This window comes from Pecten maximus, chromosome 11, assembly GCF_902652985.1.
Source record: "Pecten maximus chromosome 11, xPecMax1.1, whole genome shotgun sequence".
Lineage (NCBI taxonomy): Eukaryota > Metazoa > Mollusca > Bivalvia > Pectinida > Pectinidae > Pecten > Pecten maximus.
Window position 1 is genome coordinate 19,170,984 of NC_047025.1, and position 21,889 is coordinate 19,192,872.

Consider the following 21,889-nt stretch of genomic DNA (forward strand, 5'->3'; position numbering starts at 1 on the left):
CTGGTGATACATGCTGTAATATAACATTTTATTGGAGATATCGCATTCCATGTCCACTCGTATAAATATACAAATTCAATATCAACTGTACATGTAGTTGTATAAAATTTTATGTTAAACCAAAATCTGAGTTCACTTATCAATTTCATGGTCAATTCTATAAAGACGTCTCTGACGACAGTACATCATACATTTGAAACCAAAACATTAATAAGCTTCACCACAAAGTATGAACACGTTAGCGATTACCAACTCTGCCCTGATGATTTTGCATTCCGACATAATTATTTACATATATTATGTAAATATTAATATGCATGTGCATCACGCATAAGTAGAGTTAAAGACATAGTGTAAATTATTATGCGGACTGTTAAGTTGTCAAGCTTATAAATTATAATAAAGGAAAGCAACTGACGAGCATTAAATGCTGTTTGACTCAGGATTGCAATTTGAGAAATAATGAGAAAATAAATGAGACATTTTCCAAAAACCTTCACATTGACAAATTAATACAATAATTATAAAATTAACTGCTGGTTGTAAATAAATACGAACGACACGCGAATAACACTTGATATTAATTGATTAATAAAACGTCTTATAGTGAATACAGTCCCATCACACTTCTTTGATGTTGTGAGGATAACAAAAGGGCCAAGACGAATAAAACTGTATCATACAGATGTTCCATCCTTCTAGGACTCGTCATGGATGCTAGGTACATCATACAGCTGTTTCGTCCTTCTAGGACTCGTCATGGATGCTAGGGACATAAACAGCTGTTTCGTCATTCTAGGACTCCTCATGGATGCTAGGAACATCATACAGCTGTTTCGTCCTTCTAGGACTAGTCATGGATGCTAGAGACATCATACAGATGTTCCATCCTTCTAGGACTCGTCATGGATGCTAGGGACATCAAACAGCTGTTTCGTCCTTCTAGGACTCGTCATGGATGCTAGGGACATCAAACAGCTGTTTCGTCCTTCTAGGACTCGTCATAGATGCTAGGAACATCTTACAGCTGTTTCGTCCTTCTAGGACTCATCATAGATGCTAGGAACATCATACAGCTGTTTCGTCCTTCTAGGACTCGTCGGTGATGCTAGAGACATCATACAGCTGTTTCGTCCTTCTAGGACTCGTCATGGATGCTAGAGACATCATACAGATGTTTCGTCCTTCTAGGACTCGTCATGGATGCTAGGGACATCAAACAGCTGTTTCGTCCTTCTAGGACTCGTCATGGATGCTAGCGACATCATACAGCTGTTTAGTCCTTCTAAGACTCGTCATGGATGCTAGGGACATCATACAGCTGTTTCGTCCTTCTAGGACTCGTCATGGATGCTAGGAACATCATTAAGCTGTTTCGTCCTTCTAAGACTCGTCATGGATGCTAGGAACATCATTAAGCTGTTTCGTCCTTCTAGGACTCGTCATGGATGCTAGGGACATCATACAGCTGTTTCGTCCTTCTAAGACTTGTCATGGATGCTAAGAACATCATACAGCTGTTTCGTCCTTCTATGACTCGTCATGGATGATCTGGACCTTAAATGTTGATCGAAGGAGACGAACAAAAGCCCGAAATAGGTCAAAAGAAATGTCCAAATCTGGATGATGAGGTACAAAATCTGGATGATGAGGTACAAAAAATCTGGACGATGAGGTACAAAATCTGGATGATTAGGTACAAAATCTGTATGATGAGGTACAAAATCTGGATGATGAGATACAAAATCTGTATGATGAGGTACAAAATCTGGATGATGAGGTACAAAATCTGGACGATGAGGTACAAAATCTGGACGATGAGGTACAAAATCTGGACGATGAGGTACAAAATCTGTATGATGAGGTACAAAATCTGGATGATGAGGTTCAAAATCTGGATGATGAGGTTCAAAATCTGGATGATGAGGTACAAAATCTGGATGATGAGGTACAAAATCTGTATGATGACGTACAAAATCTGGATGATGAGGTTCAAAATCTGGATGATGAGGTACAAAATCTGGATGATGAGGTACAAAAAGATACATGTATTTCAATAAAGTTGGTAATTTATTTCAAACTTAGAGGACTAACACATCCACCATTAGAATCTGCAGACCAGCATTTACAAATGACACTTACATATAAAGAGGAAATCTTAATGAATTCAGTTATAGAGTATAATAGATTATATGCCAAAAGTGAATTAACTTTATCATACCGGCTGTCACGTTCTTCCATGAGTCTAAGTGACGGTAGATGCAATTATGAAGAAGTTTAAATCGGTCTATATAAAAGACAAAATATATTAAGAAAAGCATTCGACTAAAATGTGATCATTTTATAATTTTAGGAATATCATACTTTTTCAATATTTACCTACAAATATACAAATACTAAAGCATTCAAGGTACAGTATATAAGCTTAATTAATAAAAATAATGTATCCCAGGTAAATGATAATTTATCTTCATTTGTGTGGCTTGTGTACAATCTATCTGTTTACATCTTTATTTCTTTAAGAAGTAGCTGTGGTTTACTAATATCTCATGATAGGGGTATGCTAGATAGCTGTCAATCATGTCCATGTTGTGATATTGGTTTTTCATGGATGAAGGAAGAATGGCATATTCCCTATTTGTTCGAGAATATTCAAATCAAACTTATCTTCACATAGTTCATGTTTGTACATCACGAAAATACATTTTCGTTTCGGTATATGTCACATAGATTAAGTATGTTATCTACAACATATCCACGCTTTTTTACATACGACAGTTTAGTAACCTTCACAGGAATCTACCTACTCAGGTTAAACAATTTTGTAATTTGTACATTTCCGGACTTAATGCCACATGAATCATGATATAGAGTTAGATATATAATCTGTTTTATACCGCGTAGTTATCGATAGCCCACAGATGCCTTAAGTCCCGAACAGAAATTAACTTATTGAATCATGATTTTAGTTTAAACAATATTTATTTATATTCAATACAAGTGTACATATACATTGCAAATTGTACATTGGTGAGGGATCTAGAAACAAGCTTAAAGCTTATATTAATCCATTTCCCTCATTTTGTTAGAAAATGTTAAATGGGTTTTGTTATCTGCATAATTTTTAGTATTAAAATACTGCGATGTTAATAAATGTTAAAATGTAGCATTATACAAAAATTTAATTAAGATGATAGAATAACCTATATTTAATTCTTGTCAGATTGACATTATGTCCTGTGGTTATACAAAATGCTTGTAATTATAACCATCCTTATTCTGCCACGATCCCACTGATTTTCGTTCGACAATTATTTGATAAATGTTCTATGTTGCTTTTAGTTTTCAATTTTGCTTTAATAGATTTTTTTAGTTAATTATACCTGTAATTTCTATCTGTGGGGAGCGTGGTAAATCTGCCCTGCAGGTAAGGCATAAGAATTGTACTTACTGCCCCTTTTGCATGATAGTAAGAGGCGACAAAATTTGGGATCTTATCTTTTCTCTTCTTTCTGAACAACTTCCTAATGTCTCCATTGACAAGCCTCACTTTTGATTTTGATTGAGCGTTCGCCCCTGTGAGGAAGGCTGTGGGTTCTGTCCCCAGGCCGAGAAATACCAGGGTCTTTAAAAATAACAGTTTCTGCTCAGCATTTCGAGAGTGTCACGTATGGTTTGCCCGTTGTCAGTATAATGTGACCTGATGGGGTGTCCTACTGGATGTCTTCGGCAGTATGCTTCAGTGAGGTAGCACTATAAATCGGCAAAAGTTCCGGACTATCACAAGCCTCCCAAAGCAAAGCACACATACGCACTCACCACACGCATGCACGAATGACCTTAGCTGTTGATAGGACGTACAAATAAAACCAAAACCAAAAGCGTGGTCAATCATGCGGATGACAAAGTGAACGTGGCTAGATTTGATATGACGAACACAGAAGCTGGGCCATTGGCATGATTGATCAAGGTACCGGGTAACTGGACTTTCATTATATTGTGTTGCTCAAACTTGAATAGTTTCCGTGATCATCTTACTATTAAACTATTCTACAAATTCCTACATGTATCATATAATTATCTTATGTAGAATTCATCTTATAGATATCTTATTCTTGTTTCTTAAGTGCTCACTTTGTATAAATTTTAGTAAAATTTGATTGCCGAATATGATGATTTTGTTATGCATTCACGCCTGTATTTGAGTAATACGTTGTGTTTGATTGTACAGTTTTAATCTGCTAATTCCCTCATTTCAGTAGCGACACATAATGAATGGCCTATTTTCCTTATTATAATTGACATATATAACAATGTACAATGGTATTTATCTCAATTAGTTGTACCATTACACGCCAAAATTCACGTGATACATGCCCTATCAGCGCATGCCCATCTCCATCCGGAAGTGTTGGCGTACATTGGTAGCTGGATAGCAGATAAAACTGGAAGTACTTATAGGCCCGTTATCGGTAGTGTTTGTCTACAGTTGCTGACAGAGATTGAGGGAGATCTGGCGTTCTGACAACCATCCTCACCTGCAAGGCAAACGGATAAATAAACATAAAGTCGCAGGAATAACTAACAATATTGAAAAAAATATTGCTGATGGCAAGCTGTTGATGGGAGGGGAGATAGGGAGAATGTATTTATACAACGATCCCATGAATTAACAGGCACGGCCTACTAGTTATTGTATATATCGGGAGATTCAATATTCCCCGGTGTACTTTTAACAGGTTTTCACTCGACAGCTCGTGGCACGCGTTTCATATTCATTTGAATCCCTCCGTGGCGATGAAAACTTTTCCAACTATTATTACTGACTTTTAACTAGTCATGCTCATGTTTAATGATATTTTTGCGGTATTGAATGATATATTTGATGAATTCCTCCTTTTGTTACTCAAATTATTACATTTTGCAGTTCTGATTAGTGTCTTATATGTGAACACAAAATACCACAGCGTCAACACACAAGGACACACAATATTACAGCGTCAACACGCAAGGACATACAATATCACAGCGTCAACACACAAGGACACACAATATTACAGCGTCAACACGCAAGGACATACAATATTACAGCGTCAACACGCAAGGACATACAATATTACAGCGTCAACACACAAGGACACACAATATTACAGCGTCAACACGCAAGGACATACAATACCACAGTGTCAACACGCAAGGACATACAATACCACAGCGTCAACACACAAGGACACACAATACCACAGCGTCAACACGCAAGGACATACAATACCACAGCGTCAACACACAAGGACACACAATATTACAGCGTCAACACGCAAGGACATACAAAATCCACAGTGTCAACACGCAAGGACATACAATACCACAGTGTCAACACACAAGGACACACAATACCACAGCGTCAACACCCAAGGTCATACAATACCACAGCGTCAATACACAAGGTCATACAATATCACAGTGTCAACACACAAGGACATACAATATCACAGTGTCAACACACAAGGTCATACAATATCACAGCGTCAACACACAAGGTCATACAATATCACAGTGTCAACACACAAGGTCATACAATATCACAGCGTCAACACACAAGGTCAAACTATATCACAGCGTCAACACACAAGGTCAAACTATATCACAGCGTCAACACACAAGGTTAAACTATATCACAGCGTCAACACACAAGGTCATACAATATCACAGCGTCAACACACAAGGTCATACAATATCACAGCGTCAACACACAAGGTCATACAATATGACAGCATCAACACACAAGGTCATACAATGTCACAGCATCAACACACAAGGTCATACAACGTCACAGCGTCAACACACAAGGACGAATTGAAACGAATTCATACCAATAAGGAATTCGTTTAATGCGGCTCCTCAATTCAAAACAGCATTGTATAATAAATATTACTCGTGTGCCCAAGGATATCCTTTCGTGAAAATAAAAAGGGTATTCAAAATATCTTTTATCAGTTTGTTTGAAATTTCTAGTTAGAAATTCGAGACAAGCTGAAATAAACTGGTTACTTTGGTTTCGACCAGAGTTGATTTGAATGGGGAGTGTACGACGACTGTTCGTGTTTCAGTGAAATACACAATATGTGTGTGAACATGTGTATGAATATACAATGTATGTGTGAACATGTGTATGAATATACAATGTATGTGTGAACATGTGTATGAATATACAATGTATGTGTGAACATGTGTATGAATATACAATGTGTGTGTGTGAACATGTGTATGAATATACAATGTATGTGTGAACATGTGTATGAATATATAATGTATGTGTGAACATGTGTATGAATATACAATGTATGTGTGAACATGTGTATGAATATACAATGTATGTGTGAACATGTGTATGAATACACAATATGTGTGTGAACATGTGTATGAATATACAATGTATGTGTGAACATGTGTATGAATATACAATGTATGTGTGAACATGTGTATGAATATACAATGTATGTGTGAATATGTGTATGAATACACAATATGTGTGTGAACATGTGTATGAATATACAATGTATGTGTGAACATGTGTATGAATATACAATGTATGTATGAACATGTGTATGAATATACAATATATGTGTGAACATGTGTATGAATATACAATGTATGTGTGAACATGTGTATGAATGTACAATGTATGTATGAACATGTGTATGAATATATAATGTATGTGTGAACATGTGTATGAATATACAATGTATGTGTGAACATGTGTATGAATACACAATGTGTGTGTGAACATGTGTATGAATACACAATATATGTGTGAACATGTGTATGAATATCCGCCACAGAAGTTGAAACATTTGGGTGTTTTGTTTAAATTGGAAATTATTGAAGAATTGATGTTTCGTCCAACAGACATGCTGTTTTAAGACAAACATGTATTTGACTTTATCTCGTTCCGTCAGAATGGCCTTACACTGACGGACTTCATTTTGTCCTAACAATTAGGTCGTAACCAATGGTAACCTTGTTAAAGCGAGTTGAACTTAATTTATATTTTAATTGTAAACGGATGTAACTTTTTCATAAGTCATATATATATAGTTCATTCACAAATTTATACCACTCTATTTAATTACCCTAAAGTTTCACTTGCAATTAAAGGCAACAATCTGCTGTATAAACTGTAAGAGAAAGTTTTCACGATAGCAAGTACAATACAAGAGAATTTCAACTGTATTAGTAATTAATGAACCGCCTTATGGCATTTATAAATGAGGTTTACAGGCAGACATATTGTAAAGGGAAAATATACATATTATATAATTGATGTTTAATTACATTACATCGGAGATAACGGAAGTGAAATTAATGAACCACACTGGAAACTGACTAATTAAATAATGTGACATTAATTAGATTCGAAATTCGAAATTTTCCATGAAAATGATTACACAAAGAGGAAAGGGTACATTGCACAAACGAGCACATACTTGATTACAAAGTATTGTAACAAATAAACACAAACGAGAAACAACATTAAATGTGAAGTTAGAAGTAGATTTAACTGCATCGTGAAGCTGTTTCGTCCGTTCATGACTCGTCGGAGATGCATGTACGATACATTTATGTCTTTATCTTTCATTATAGCGTCACACATCTCGGTACCTTATACGTTCCCCAACTTTACCGTTTACCGTTTTTAATGTCAAGTCTGAAACTTTGGAGACACAAGATATATCAATGTACACAAAGGGTTGTCATAGCAACAGTAGAGATAAGTTCATGGCGAATAACATAGAAATAAAATCAGAATGCCCCATGAAAATCAGTGCCATCAAATGTATCAAACACATCTAATGTAAATAGCACACTGGCCACGTTATTTGTAGGATATCTGGACATTAACTGTCCTATATTTACATAAATACTAGTACAAGTTGTTAATGATCATACTGCATTATACATTTGTAAAATACAACTAATAACCTTAAATTATTTATATCATAATAAAATATGACGTCAGCGTACTGAGAGTATTTAGTGTAAGTAGCGAAAGTCGCTCAGATGTCAAACGCGAGGTATACTTATACATTGTAATTAGTATACTGTACTGAACCTGCTGTGGTGACCCCTTGAACTAATACATGACGATATCAAAATTCGGATTAAAACATATATCCAGTCTGACTACATGTATATTATTTTATTTTTATTATTTCATTTTCGTGTATTTAGGTTTTAAGATAGCTGCACAATTAATAACGTGAATAAATTAATTTTCTGACACAAACAATTGTAACCAATGTTAACTATGATTAAATTTCTACCACAATCAGTACTAAACACAGAGTTGTTGACACTATAAAACATAGTTTTCTTTCTTCTCTATTTCAATATACAAACAATAGAGATTATAGTTCAAAATTTTGAAACTACACAATGTTGTCAGCGAGGAAGCAGCTTCGAACAATTAATATAGCCTGTTAATTGAATGGAAGCAGAGACAATATATGCACTATACTGTAACCATTCTAACTTACACAGTATTGGCGGAAACACAGACAAACATCTCTTGTGAAGTGTTAACTCAAAAACAACTCCGTTTATTTCTGTTTAAAGTCAGAGCTACCGATGTTTCGTTCAATCTTTAACATTATTTATTCAATTCTCTATATTGTCATTACGATACGATGTTGTGTTTTGTCATGTCTATGTTGTTATATTATGTCAATCTATATATATTGGTGTCAGATTTATATTAGTGTCTTGACACTTGTTTCTGATTCCTTTCTGTATCATTTATATGTTGTATATATATTTCTAAATGTAAATTGAAAAATAAAACAGTTTAAACTAATTCTCTTAACAAAAATATGACCTATAGAGAAAACATATATACAACATTCAATAAATATACAGTGTATTAGGAGGACAAATTGAACGACATTTATAAAACTTTTTTGACTCGTACAGATTACGTAAGATATTGATATAACAAGGAAGTTATGAATATTTGATGATATTTTTCTTAAGTCTTTCGATAGTCAAAAATGGACATCGCAACAAATAAAGAAAATCCGTCTCCTATTTCATGGGTATCACAGTATGGATATATTCTATTTTGATGTTCCACACTATTCCATCTCCCAGTTTCCGCTATTAATTAATGATAACTTGTTCTGACCTTATAATAATATTCTTTCATTGTGGTTTAAAATTTTGAAATATTTTTTCAAACATTGCAATCATTATTGCTAGCACACGTTTCCAAGAATTAAGATCATCTCTATTATATGTATGTCAATCGTACAATATCTGCTTTACAGTTAGTTTTTATCAATAAAGATTCAATTTTTTCTGTAGCTGGAAATTCCAAATTTACCTCAGTCCATACTGAATCCCAAGACTTTTCAGCCATAAATCAGGATGAGTTTTATTATTTTATCAAAACGATCAAATATACATTTGACAGGTCTACATTTCATAGCAATGTTGTTGGGTTTTTTTGTTTGTTTGTTTTTTTAATATTTTGTTTTTGGTATCATAAGGGATTTTTTTATTAGAAAACTGTTACCGTTATAAGTTAGGACATTTTAACAAATCTACCTTTACAAAATACAATATATTTTGTTTTTCAGACATTAACTTTTTATGTGTAGCGTTTACAGGTTTCGCTGAAGACATCAAACTGATTTTGTAAATCATGAGGACTATCGAAAAACAATATTGTCATCTGTTAAAGTAGGATAAAATTATTAACACATTTAATCAGTTCACTTTCGAGCTTGCTACTTTGAACATTACAATAAGAACATAAACTAAAAAGTAAAGGAGGCAAATTTTCCCCTTGTCTCAATCCAATATAATACGAGAAAATTTCTATTCTGCTCCATTTAATTAATATAAGATTTAATTCCTTATCCATAGTTATTTATTATATATATATAGTTGGGTGGGCTTTTCCTTTTTTTTTTTTATTTGTTTCTTTTGATTGACAAATAAAAGATGTCATTGCAAAAATATGGTGTTTAAAACTATTTTTTTACATGGCGAGATGGAGTATTTTATTTCATCGTCTGAAAATTTGATGTAAATTTCAGTTTAAAGGTTTTTATTCAGATATAATCTGGTTTGGTTCTCCACTTTATTTGTAATTTCTATGCTTATATTCCAGTGTTAATACTTTGATGTAATTTGACGACAAAATGCGTCAATGTTCTTGAGTAAATATATTTCTATAATTCAATTAATATATATGGACCCCGCCAACACGTTAGAGTGACGAACATGGTGTAAAATGTTTCGCCATAGACCACCTAACAGGTGTCAGACTCTGATGTGTAGGACCCATTCCCACAAACAGAAAGACAATATTTTCTCAGTAGATTATTGTGTTAGATCACATTAATTGCGGAGCTTTATGCTGGGTGATAGTAACAAGATTTGGACACCTTTTCCCCTCCGCGATAATATTTCCGGGGCTCGGGGATAGGGGAGGCTCTGAAGAGACAATAAATAAAGAACAACTTATCTTCTTAATCCTATATAACTATCTACCTTGAGGGAGAGAGGAAATCTCCGCGGGATTGTAAAAACAAAATTATGTAAAAAATCTCACAAATAAAACTACGTATACCCATTGATTGGATTATACTGTTGACTTTAATCTTAGTTTCCGGCTTCAATCTCATCTCCACAGGTGGATATAGGTAAGGCACACTGACCACTGTCCATCCCCGGCTTATGAGTGATAGCCAAGGTGGCAACACTGGTCAAGCGGACAGTCTTCTTGACCAGTAGTGTTTTTACAACAATTTCTCATTAAAATGGGACAGATTGCGGGGGTGGAAATCGCCAGACCGCTATACGCAACAATCTATCCCCTAAAGCTTAGAGGGGCGAGGGATTTCTATTATAAAATATACTGTATATATTTATTATTTTTAAATCGTAATGAACTCTTTTTCTCTAGAAAAAAAGTGCAATATTAATGTCATGGGCAACAATTTTAATAAATTTATCATTTAATTTGCCCAGCAAAATTGAAAATCTGAAATTGTATACATCTGAAATGTATACAATGTACAATGTATGTAATATCAAAATCTAATTGTTTATATGTTTGTATTAGCATAATAATATTAATATTGATATTGTATTAATATATCGCTTTATCAGGTGGTCATGTAATATAAGCTCTAAGTGTACATACCTTTTTATTAATATGTCTCTACTGCTAGTATTACACCCGTAGTAGCTCATAAACATAATGGTTAAATTTGGTATAGAATCATTTATTAATGACAATACCCTGAATATACTTGTACCCCCAACAATGTGCTGGAAGCGTTCCATAAATAGATTTTTGTATGATTTTTATTATCTATGATCGAGAGCTAATGTAAATGTAAATTAAAAAGGTGTGCTGCTATTGACAAACCCTATTTACGCGAGCACTAAGGAAGTATCCCAGCAACATGTATGGGACCTCATAGAATTGTTTAAACACTCAATATAATGTGAAAATGAAACAGTCAAATGCAAATTATGACAAAATTTGTGGTGAAACAAGTAAAGATATTTTTCTGATTTTTTTTACTAGAATGTCCATGTTTATATTTAAGTCGTGATAAAATGATGGATGGTGGTGTTAATGCTATAGAAGTACTATCGTATGTAAACTTTTCAGAATTAAGCAATGAAGATCAATGTAGTTTTTTACTTTGTGATCGCTCAAATGTATATTTATCAGACATAGAATGGGAAGCACTGTTATCAAATACGTCTAGATATATCAATGGAATGTTGTACGAGATGGAGACTTTATTATAATTAGCCTAACAGATATAATATGAATATATATGTTCTTATTATAAGCTGCCAATTATTGTCTAAGATAAAAACTTTTTTTTTTATAATTAGCCTATAGTTTTATACGAAGCAGGTTAATATCGTAATTTTCTGTTTTTGTATATATATATGTATGGATCGATATGTATATTACCATATTAAAGTGTAAACTGTTTGGCATACAAAATCTCTGTTAAAGAAGAAATTTAAAAAAAAAATGTCTGTCTGTCTGTCCAGTCCAAAGAGCAATTGGCTGGAATAAAGAAAAATATACTTTTATCACGTCTAATAGGACTATTTATGAAAACATTTCCATGGAAACCCGATAAAATATTTATTTAAATACATCTTTTTATAAATTTAAAACAACATATATCACGTTGACAGTTACATCCAATAGTACCTACTCTTACATAATGCCAAATGTAGAAGTGATTGACAAAAAAAACCCCGAAAATATCCCGAATCGGAATGGTTTCTTTAATTAACAGTATTATCACGTAATACAGATTTATCAACTTTTAATATAAATCCATATATATGTAAACCTCTAAAAAAATCTGCTGAAGGTACAGCAATGTGTAAGTGATAAGGTATCGGAACTCACGGTTTTGTTAGGTACCTGTATTAAAACCATATCTAAGTGTTACAAATTTTGTAATTTAGATTAATAACAATGCATATTGAAAGTTCGAGTTCTGAAGTATACATAATAGACAAACTGTATAAACATTTCGCCATATTGATTGTAACATTGAAACTGTCAATCACGTACAAATATCCGACTACAATGTACGAATTAGATTTTATAACTTTTTCATCATAGTTTCAAAATTAACCATTTTTATAATTTCTTATATTTAAAATTAATTTTAGATTGTAGATTTATCTTTTCTCCTCTTTTTTTTTTTTTTTAAATCCGCACAAATAAAGGAAGTACTCTTCTACATGTTAAATTTCCCTGATAATTCTATAATAGTACTATACAATGTAAAGAATAGCCAGCATTACATGTTTTTTGTCATAGACTTTTTGGGTCCGCAGACAATTAACACCGCGACAGTGTTTAGACAAAATATTTGGACAGAAGAAAGTGGCCGAGTACACCTCGCTTTATCCAGTGGTCAAAGAAAGGTGTCCGGAGTATTTGGACACTGGCACATCATTGATACCCTGATTGACCACACTGATCATGGTAATTGTATTAGTGCGACAACAGACGAGCCGGAGATTTGGTCCGATAACCGGGGTGTCTTTTGTATAATCCCCCGATCTATGACCAGGTGTTGTGTTTGCAATTTCCCGCGGGAGTGGTTAATCTCTATAACGCCCGGGTGTAGTAAAAAAAAACAACATAGAATTCTAGGGAAATTACACCATTTACTTTATATAATGAAAAATAAGGTCAATTTATTTTTATTAAGAACAGCAAACAAGATTAAAAATATTCCATCAATACAAAAAATCTAAGTTTGAATATTTCTTTTTATAATATTTGTAACCAGGAACTAAAACCATATGTGCAAATGCTAACTTTTCCCTTTTCTCTATCGCAAAGTTGTAAAAATATCAAATTCTGCATAATAAGCTGGAAAAAAGTTTTAAACCGAATTATTTCTTGGAAAATGGCAAAAAGGGAACCTCATGGGAACCTTAGAATGTTATTATTGCAACATCTGGTTAGTGTGTGTATATTTTGTAGGACCAAACTAAACGATTATATTTTTAGATATATTAGCGATATATATATATTATACCCGGGTATGTTTAGCTGATAAGAAACGGGTATAATTTAAGATGTATATTTCATATTTGTATACTTATATAAAATCAACATTTTAATTAATTAACTTCATAAAATCAAATAATGTTATGAAGATATATTTTTCACGTCAAAGCTTATGAACATTGAAACAAATTTAATACACGTTTCATACAATAATTCCTGGTGTTAATATGCATGAGATAGTCAATATCGGTAATTATACGGTGTTAATCCATGAATAGCAGATTTCGGTAATTGTACTTACTATTATGAATGTGTATTTTCCATAAGAAATATTCACCAATAGAAGTAAATACTTTTCATGTCTGTAGTCATTCACGTAACAGGCCGACATAGTGAAATGGCAACAAGCATATATACATGGAATTCGTAGATAAAAGTAAACTAAAGCATGCATTTATATATTTTTTTATTTATTTTGTTACTAGGTAAAGCTCGAGCGTTGTTTATATCGTGACAGATGAGTTAGCCTGCTTCCAAGACGGGGCCATTTATAACTGATTTACGGGCCTGTAGCCATTACCGGCTGTAGTAAAACATTTTACGGACCATGATGTAGAGGGGAAATCTAATAAAAAAAAAGTCAGAAGGCGAGAGAAAAATGGTCAGTCATACTGTACAATAACAAATTGGTATGTACTTCATAACACGGTGTCAAATAATTACCAACCTTTTTAAGTGTTTTTTCTTTCATCAGATGAAATTTCACATAAAATTTGATAGAAGTATACAAGAAATAGTTTTATTACTAAAATACAGGTAATATCACTTTCAGTTAAATTGAAAACCTACTGGAAACTTTAACAACAAAATAATCTAAAATTACAACAAATTGAAAATAAAGGAAACAAGAGTTACATGTGATTCTAGGTATTATATGTCTGAGAATCAGGTTTGAAATGAAACAGTTACGTGTGATTGCGTATCTCGTATTAAATACAACTACAACAGAGCAGCTCTTGTGAAAATCAGTGTAGCAAAAGAAATTTGGATTTTGTGGCGCTTGAGTGAGGTTTTATCAGCGTGTGTATATACGGGGAGTATCTCGTGATTAGAATCGTTTATGTTATAGGGCTCTGCTGTCTCATCTCGCCCAATGCCGTGGCGTGCTGATATTATCAGGATGAAATTCGATTGTTAATTAAATAGCAGACATGCGAGACTTAGTGTAAAAAACCTCTAACCGCGTGTTTATACACATGGTGGTCAATTTCTCGTTTTGAATTTTCAAAATAAACACTTACAAACCGTCATGGGTGGGCACTAGTTTTGTTAACAATGTTTTATAAACATTTTCTTAACGTACGCGGCTTCTGATTGGCTGACGTGAACTGTGTGCGTCTATCTGTATGGCTGACTGACAGGCATCGGGCCTCGAGGACAAAAAGCTACTTTACAAATGTTTACTCACCGTACGATTTATTTTAGTCATCAGTAAGTCAACTAACTCGGCAAAACAATAACAGACAACAATAGAGATCTCTGGGCCGTCCTGGGCCGTCTACACCCCCGGCACACGCCTAGTGACTCCTCACTTGAACGGCTCACCTCCACGAGAGCAGACGTTTATGTAATACAGCACACTTTGATGGACAGCTAATTGACACCAAAGCAAATTTGTCGTGATATTCACGTCAACATTGATCATCGTCAAAAGTGGAGACAATTTTTTTTGCTGAAGTCACCTTTTCATATATTTAAAAAAAGGTTTTCTTTTAATTTTCTTCGACTTTCAACATGACGTCTCCAAATGATCTTGTTCCGGCTCAACATCAAACACCTCCAAGTGTTACACATCCTGGGGTTATCGGCGGATTCTACAGTCCCTTTGGGGCCATGGGGCACGGTCGTGAGTCCCTATTCCCACCCATCCTCCATGTACTACCCACCGTTGGACTTCAATAGAGCCTACGCTCTTAGGATGATTGAGGAAATGCAACGACGAGAACAGCCGCAGAAACCGCCGTTTTCCTACATTGCACTCATCGCCATGGCCGTCAAGAGTGCACCCGACAGGAAAATCACCCTAAACGGAATCTACCAGTTCATTATGGAGAGGTTTCCATATTACCATGACAACAAGCAAGGGTGGCAGAATTCTATCCGGCACAATCTCAGTCTAAACGATTGTTTCGTGAAAGTTCCCAGAGAAAAGGGCAAACCTGGAAAAGGTAACTACTGGACCTTGGACCCTAACTGTGAGGAGATGTTCGAGAACGGTAATTACAGGCGGCGAAAGAGACGCGTGAAATCTACAGGAAAGGACGAAAGAGAAAACGGCGACGAAACGTCAGCATTAGGAGATGAATTCGACGATTCCGACGGAGGCGATGATCGTTTATCCGACATTGGAGACGACATATCTAACAATGGTGAAGACGACAGTGGTATTAATATTTGTTCAGAAGACGACAATTCGCGGGACTCATTGGAGATACGCACGGATGTCTCTAGATGTGTACGGAACGAAACAAATAACAATTGTAATATCAGAATTGGACAGTGTCCGGAAACCCGGAAATCCCTCTTTACCATAGACAGCATCATAGGAAACGACAACACCTCAGATCGGAAAGACCCGGAAATTGGATCTATCAAACGAAAATCGTCAACGTCCGACGATGTAAACGGTAATGAAAACATCAAAAAGAAAAAGTTTGATATATTTGATAGAATTCCAAGTCCCCCTCCAAAGATTATTGACTTGAAAGGACAAAATCCAACATCATTGCAGCTCTCTTTAGCGACAGCTGGTATGTATGGGCATGGTGGTCTCATCCGGAACACACACCATGGAATTCCGGCTAACATTTTGTCCCTTCCGGGATACGGACATCTAGGAGGTTATTCCCACCGACCCTCCCAAGAACTTATGATGCGGTCCCCCGGGATAACGCACCTCCCCATGAACATGGCTCTCGCCTCTCTGTGTGACAGTGAGTGGAACCAAAGACAGGTGGGACTTTCTCTCAGGTAAAAATTGTAATTATAGTGATATTACAATATGAAAAAGAAAATCCGGAATATCGGACTATAAAGTAGTATTCCTCGTTTTGTGAATCTGTGATTTTTAGTATAGAACTCAAGGAGCCAAATGAGTGTGACATAACCCCTTAATGTGTATGTGTTGCTGAACAATGACAAAGCACGTGCACGTTTTGGACACAATATGATTGTGAATTACTTCAAGAAAACGTTGAAATTTACATTTTTTCTTGACAATGATGAACATGACAGATTGTAGTGCTCGTTTCGTACATTATGTAGAAATCTTACAAAATATACACAGTATGATTTCAACTGTATGTGTTAATGTAACCAGGATCCTGTAACTGTCATTGTAGAGAAAATACAGACGAAATATTTGCCTGTTGAATATAAAAGAATTATGTGGACGAAATAATAAAAAGAAAAACAATTGAAAAATATACATTTCCGTGTTTGTGATATTGAAAATGTCTCGCGTCTTGATGTGGTAATTAATGCGTGTGTAAGTGTTGTTAACTAAGTGATATTTCATAAATTTAAATATATCGTGTGTAACAATTTCTATTGAGTTTAAAAATTATTATTTGAATACAATCATAGATATACATATGTGCTACAAAATATAGTTTTAAGAAGAGTTTGGAAACAATCTTGAAGCTTAACATATTAATGAATTTCTCTCAATAGTTCAGCTAAATTATATTTATCCGAGTCTTATGTCTTTAATTTTGTCAATATAAATATTTTCAGTATTTCAGCATACAATACTGATCTTTTACTTTTTAGTTTATCTACCCCTATGAATAATAAATTAAAAACGATTTTACAAAGTGATGTAATATAATCTAATAAAATCTGTATAGTATATGAAATGTACATATTTATCCTCTAAGATATGTTTTTATACTAATTTATTTTTCACGTCGATTAATTGTAAAATTTATAACCAATTAAGGTTGGAATTAACTATAAATATGTCACACCTTTAAGAAATATATGATAATCTATTTATAATTTTGATTAATTTCAACTATCTAGATTTCTCCTACCGGTAATTCACTTATCTGATCGATATCTTAAATTTCATGTTTAACTGGTATATATATTTTTAGTCGTTCTTTCACAATGTTATCTTTCAAAATATTTTTCGAAGTAATATGGCCAAGCCTGTCTTTTTTTTTTTTTTTTTTTATATTACTTGGCCACCTTCTAAATATACATTAACTATAACATACATATCCTTAAAATAATCTCACAAAAGTGACACATTTTTTTGGTTTTGTTTTATTTTTTTTTGTGTATCTTTTTTTATTTAATTACTGATTTTTTTTAATTCCTCCCTATTCAGATATGAATAATTATTTTAGAATTTTAAATTAGTGCGAGTCAATTGTTCATACCTATAATACTATAATATTCCATCATCTGTTACACCAACACATACGGAAATTCTATTTTTGTTCCTGTTTTCAATATAATTAATAAACAATTACTCAAAATAAACATATTATACATTTATAAAGACGAAAACCATGAGGGAGAGGGGAGGGCATACTAACATCAAGTAAGATGTTTGATAAATAGTGTAAAGTATTGAAATACCTGTCTTTAATTCACTTGTCGCTTATATTATCATCATTGAGGAACAAAATACTTTATATATCAATGTTTCACATCGTTTTGGTTTTGTCTGGCGTGTCCGTATTAAAACAAGAAACACCGTTAAATCGAACACACAGGCGATATGCTATCAAGGAATCAATCATATCAAAAGGAAATATTCTGTGTTAAGATAAATATTATTCTATTTCATATTTTATTCCTTCAAGTTATAATAAATACAAGCTCGAGCTCACGTGAATGCCTTACAAGCTCGAGCTCACGTGAATGCCTCTCTGTCAACAAAGTAAGCTGCCGGTGTTATTATACACGTGTAATTAATGGACATCTGTTAAATAGATAAGTACTACCAGATCTCCCGAGACTTAACGAGATTGACTCCCAAGACTTAACGAGATTAAGAAATAGGCTTCAGTATCATAGGTTTTCACTAATTGTAATACCATCGTATTACCATTGATTACTAACACTCGGAGAATTCTTAATTTAAATAAATAAAGCATGACAGTTTTACAATATACATATACTTACGGAGAAATAATCACTAAGAAAATAATTGTATTTAGAGTTCAGATGTCAAATATAATTGTATCTTTTGTTTTCGTATTCTGATACAGTGTAAAAGCTGTCATTTGCCGTGTTAAGGTATTTGTGGAATTGCGGACCTTCATGAAAACCTGTAGGAAATGTTAATATGAAAAATATCAGTAAATTTAGGGCGTAGATTTCGTCTGAATTTCACCTACTTATCCCCTCCTATTAGTATTTAAAGAAAAGGACAGAGCACATAAAATCGCAATACAAACAATCTGGGTGGTCGGGTGGCACAGTGGTAACACACTTGCCTTTCACCTAGGCGGCCGGGGTTCGATTCCCCGATTGGACGTGAAAAGGTATGGGGTCACCTGCCCGACCACGTGGGTTTTCCCCGGGTACTCCGGTTTTCCTCCCGCAGTAAGACCCCTCGCGCGCTTCCATCCGGGCCAACAAGCGTGATTAATATAAGTTAATATAACTTGTTTCGCAATTGTTGTAAAATAAATAAACTTACAATGTTTCTGTACAACAATATTGTAAATCAAATTTCAGTTACTATAACAATTCTACTGACATAAAAAAAAAATAATGAAAAAAACAAAAATAAAAATATTCAAATTTTCGTATCAATTAAATAATAATCAATTCGAGAAATATGGCAAGCTCTTAAATCTAAACAAAAGAAATTATATCACTATATCCATGAAATACAATTATTATTTGCTAGTCCTGTGTCGTATGAATTTTCATTCCACATGAGGATTTATGAAACGAATCTTAAAAGTATATATATATATATTTTTTTTTGCGTTCCTTGGCGAGCAAAATTTCAAGCATCCACACGACAAAATCTCATCTGAAATGGAAACCAATAAAGGATACTTTTTCTCACATCACACAGAAAATCGACAATCGGACTGGTCCTAAAAGGCGAAATGTGGAGGAGAAATCAAACGGAGGCAGACGTCCCGTGTGCAACTCATGGCATCACATCATTGTCCATGATATGACGTCACCATGGAGTTCTGACTTTACTGGATAACAGGCAAAGTTACGACTGTTGTCTATAACTACTGATACAGAGTTACGACTGTTGACTATTACTACTGATACAGAGTTACGACTGTTGTCTATTACTACTGATACAGAGTTACGACTGTTGACTATTACAACTGATACAGAGTTACGACTGTTGACTATTACTACTGATACAGAGTTACGACTGTTGACTATTACTACTGATACAGAGTTATGACTGTTGACTATTACTACTGATACAGAGTTACGACTGTTGTCTATTACTACTGCATGATACAGAGTTACGACTGTTGACTATTACAACTGATACAAAGTTACGACTGTTGACTATTACAACTGATACAGAGTTACGACTGTTGACTATTACTACTGATACAGAGTTACGACTGTTGACTATTACTACCGATACAAAGTTACGACTGTTGACTATTACTACTGATACAGAGTTACGACTGTTGACGATTACTACTGATACAGAGTTACGACTGTTGACTATTACTACTGATACAGAGTTACGACTGTTGACTATTAGAACTGATACAGAGATACGACTGTTGACTATTACTACTGATACAGAGTTACGACTGTTGACTATTACTACCGATACAGAGTTACGACTGTTGACTATTACAACTGATACAGAGTTACGACTGTTGACTATTACTACCGATACAGAGTTACGACTGTTGACTATTACTACCGATACAGAGTTACGACTGTTGACTATTACTACCTGATACAGAGTTACGACTGTTGACTATTACTACTGATACAGAGTTACGACTGTGGACTATTACTACTGATACAGAGTTACGACTGTTGACTATTACTACTGATACAGATTTACGACTGTTGACTATTACTACTGATACCGAGTTACGACTGTTGACTATTACTACTGATACAGTGTTACGACTGTTGACTATTACTACTGATACAGAGTTACGACTGTTGACTATTACTACTGATACAGATTTACGACTGTTGACTATTACTACTGATACAGAGTTACGACTGTTGACTATTATTACTGATACAGAGTTACGACTGTTGACTATTACTACTGATACAGAGTTACGACTGTTGACTATTACTACTGATACAGAGTTACTACTGATACAGAGTTACGACTGTTGACTATTACTACTGATACAGAGTTACGACTGTTGACTATTACTACTGATACAGATTTACGACTGTTGACTATTACTACTGATACAGAGTTACGACTGTTGACTATTACTACTGATACAGAGTTACGACTGTTGACTATTACTACTGTGATAGAGTTACGACTGTTGACTATTACGAACTGATACAGAGTTACGACTGTTGACTATTACTACTGATACAGAGTTTACGACTGTTGACTATTACTACTGATCAGAGGTTACGGACTGTTGACGTATTACGAACTGATACAGAGTTACGACTGTTGACTATTACTACTGATCAGAGTTACGACTGTTGACTATTACTACTGATACAGAGTTACGACTGTTGACTATTAGAACTGATACAGAGTTACGACTGTTGACTATTACTACCGATACAGAGTTACGACTGTTGACTATTACTACCGATACAGAGTTACGACTGTTGACTATTACTACTGATACAGAGTTACGACTGTTGACTATTACTACTGATACAGAGTTACGACTGTTTGACTATTACTACTGATACAGAGTTACGACTGTTGACTATTACTACTGATACAGAGTTACGACTGTTGACTATTACTACTGATACAGAGTTACGACTGTTGACTATTACTACTGATACAGAGTTACGACTGTTGACTATTACTACTGATACAGAGTTACGACTGTTGACTATTACTACTGATACAGAGTTACGACTGTTGACTATTACTACTGATACAGAGTTACGACTGTTGACTATTACTACTGATACAGAGTTACACTGTTGACTATTACTACTGATACAGAGTTACACTGTTGACTATTACTACTGATACAGAGTTACGACTGTTGACTATTACTACCTGATACAGAGTTACGACTGTTGACTATTACTACTGATACAGAGTTACGAACTGTTGACTATTAC

The 21,889-nt window shown here is 34.3% G+C and overlaps 2 protein-coding genes across 2 annotated transcripts; both read left to right on the plus strand.

Moving 5' to 3' along the window:
• The first annotated feature begins 1,562 nt into the window (after positions 1 to 1,562).
• LOC117338486 (coiled-coil domain-containing protein 2-like) lies at positions 1,563 to 4,525 on the plus strand. The gene is made up of 3 exons (XM_033899842.1): positions 1,563 to 1,652; positions 1,697 to 2,048; positions 4,341 to 4,525. Exons 1-3 carry the CDS (start codon positions 1,563 to 1,565, stop codon positions 4,523 to 4,525), a joined length of 627 nt encoding a protein of 208 aa, XP_033755733.1.
• A 10,607-nt stretch (positions 4,526 to 15,132) lies between these two features.
• Positions 15,133 to 17,181, plus strand: LOC117338206 (forkhead box protein I2-B-like). Its single transcript, XM_033899463.1, is given in 2 exon segments — positions 15,133 to 15,481; positions 15,483 to 17,181. Coding segments are annotated over 2 exon segments (1,239 nt in total). The 5' UTR covers positions 15,133 to 15,370; the 3' UTR covers positions 16,611 to 17,181.
• Positions 17,182 to 21,889: the final 4,708 nt, after the last annotated feature.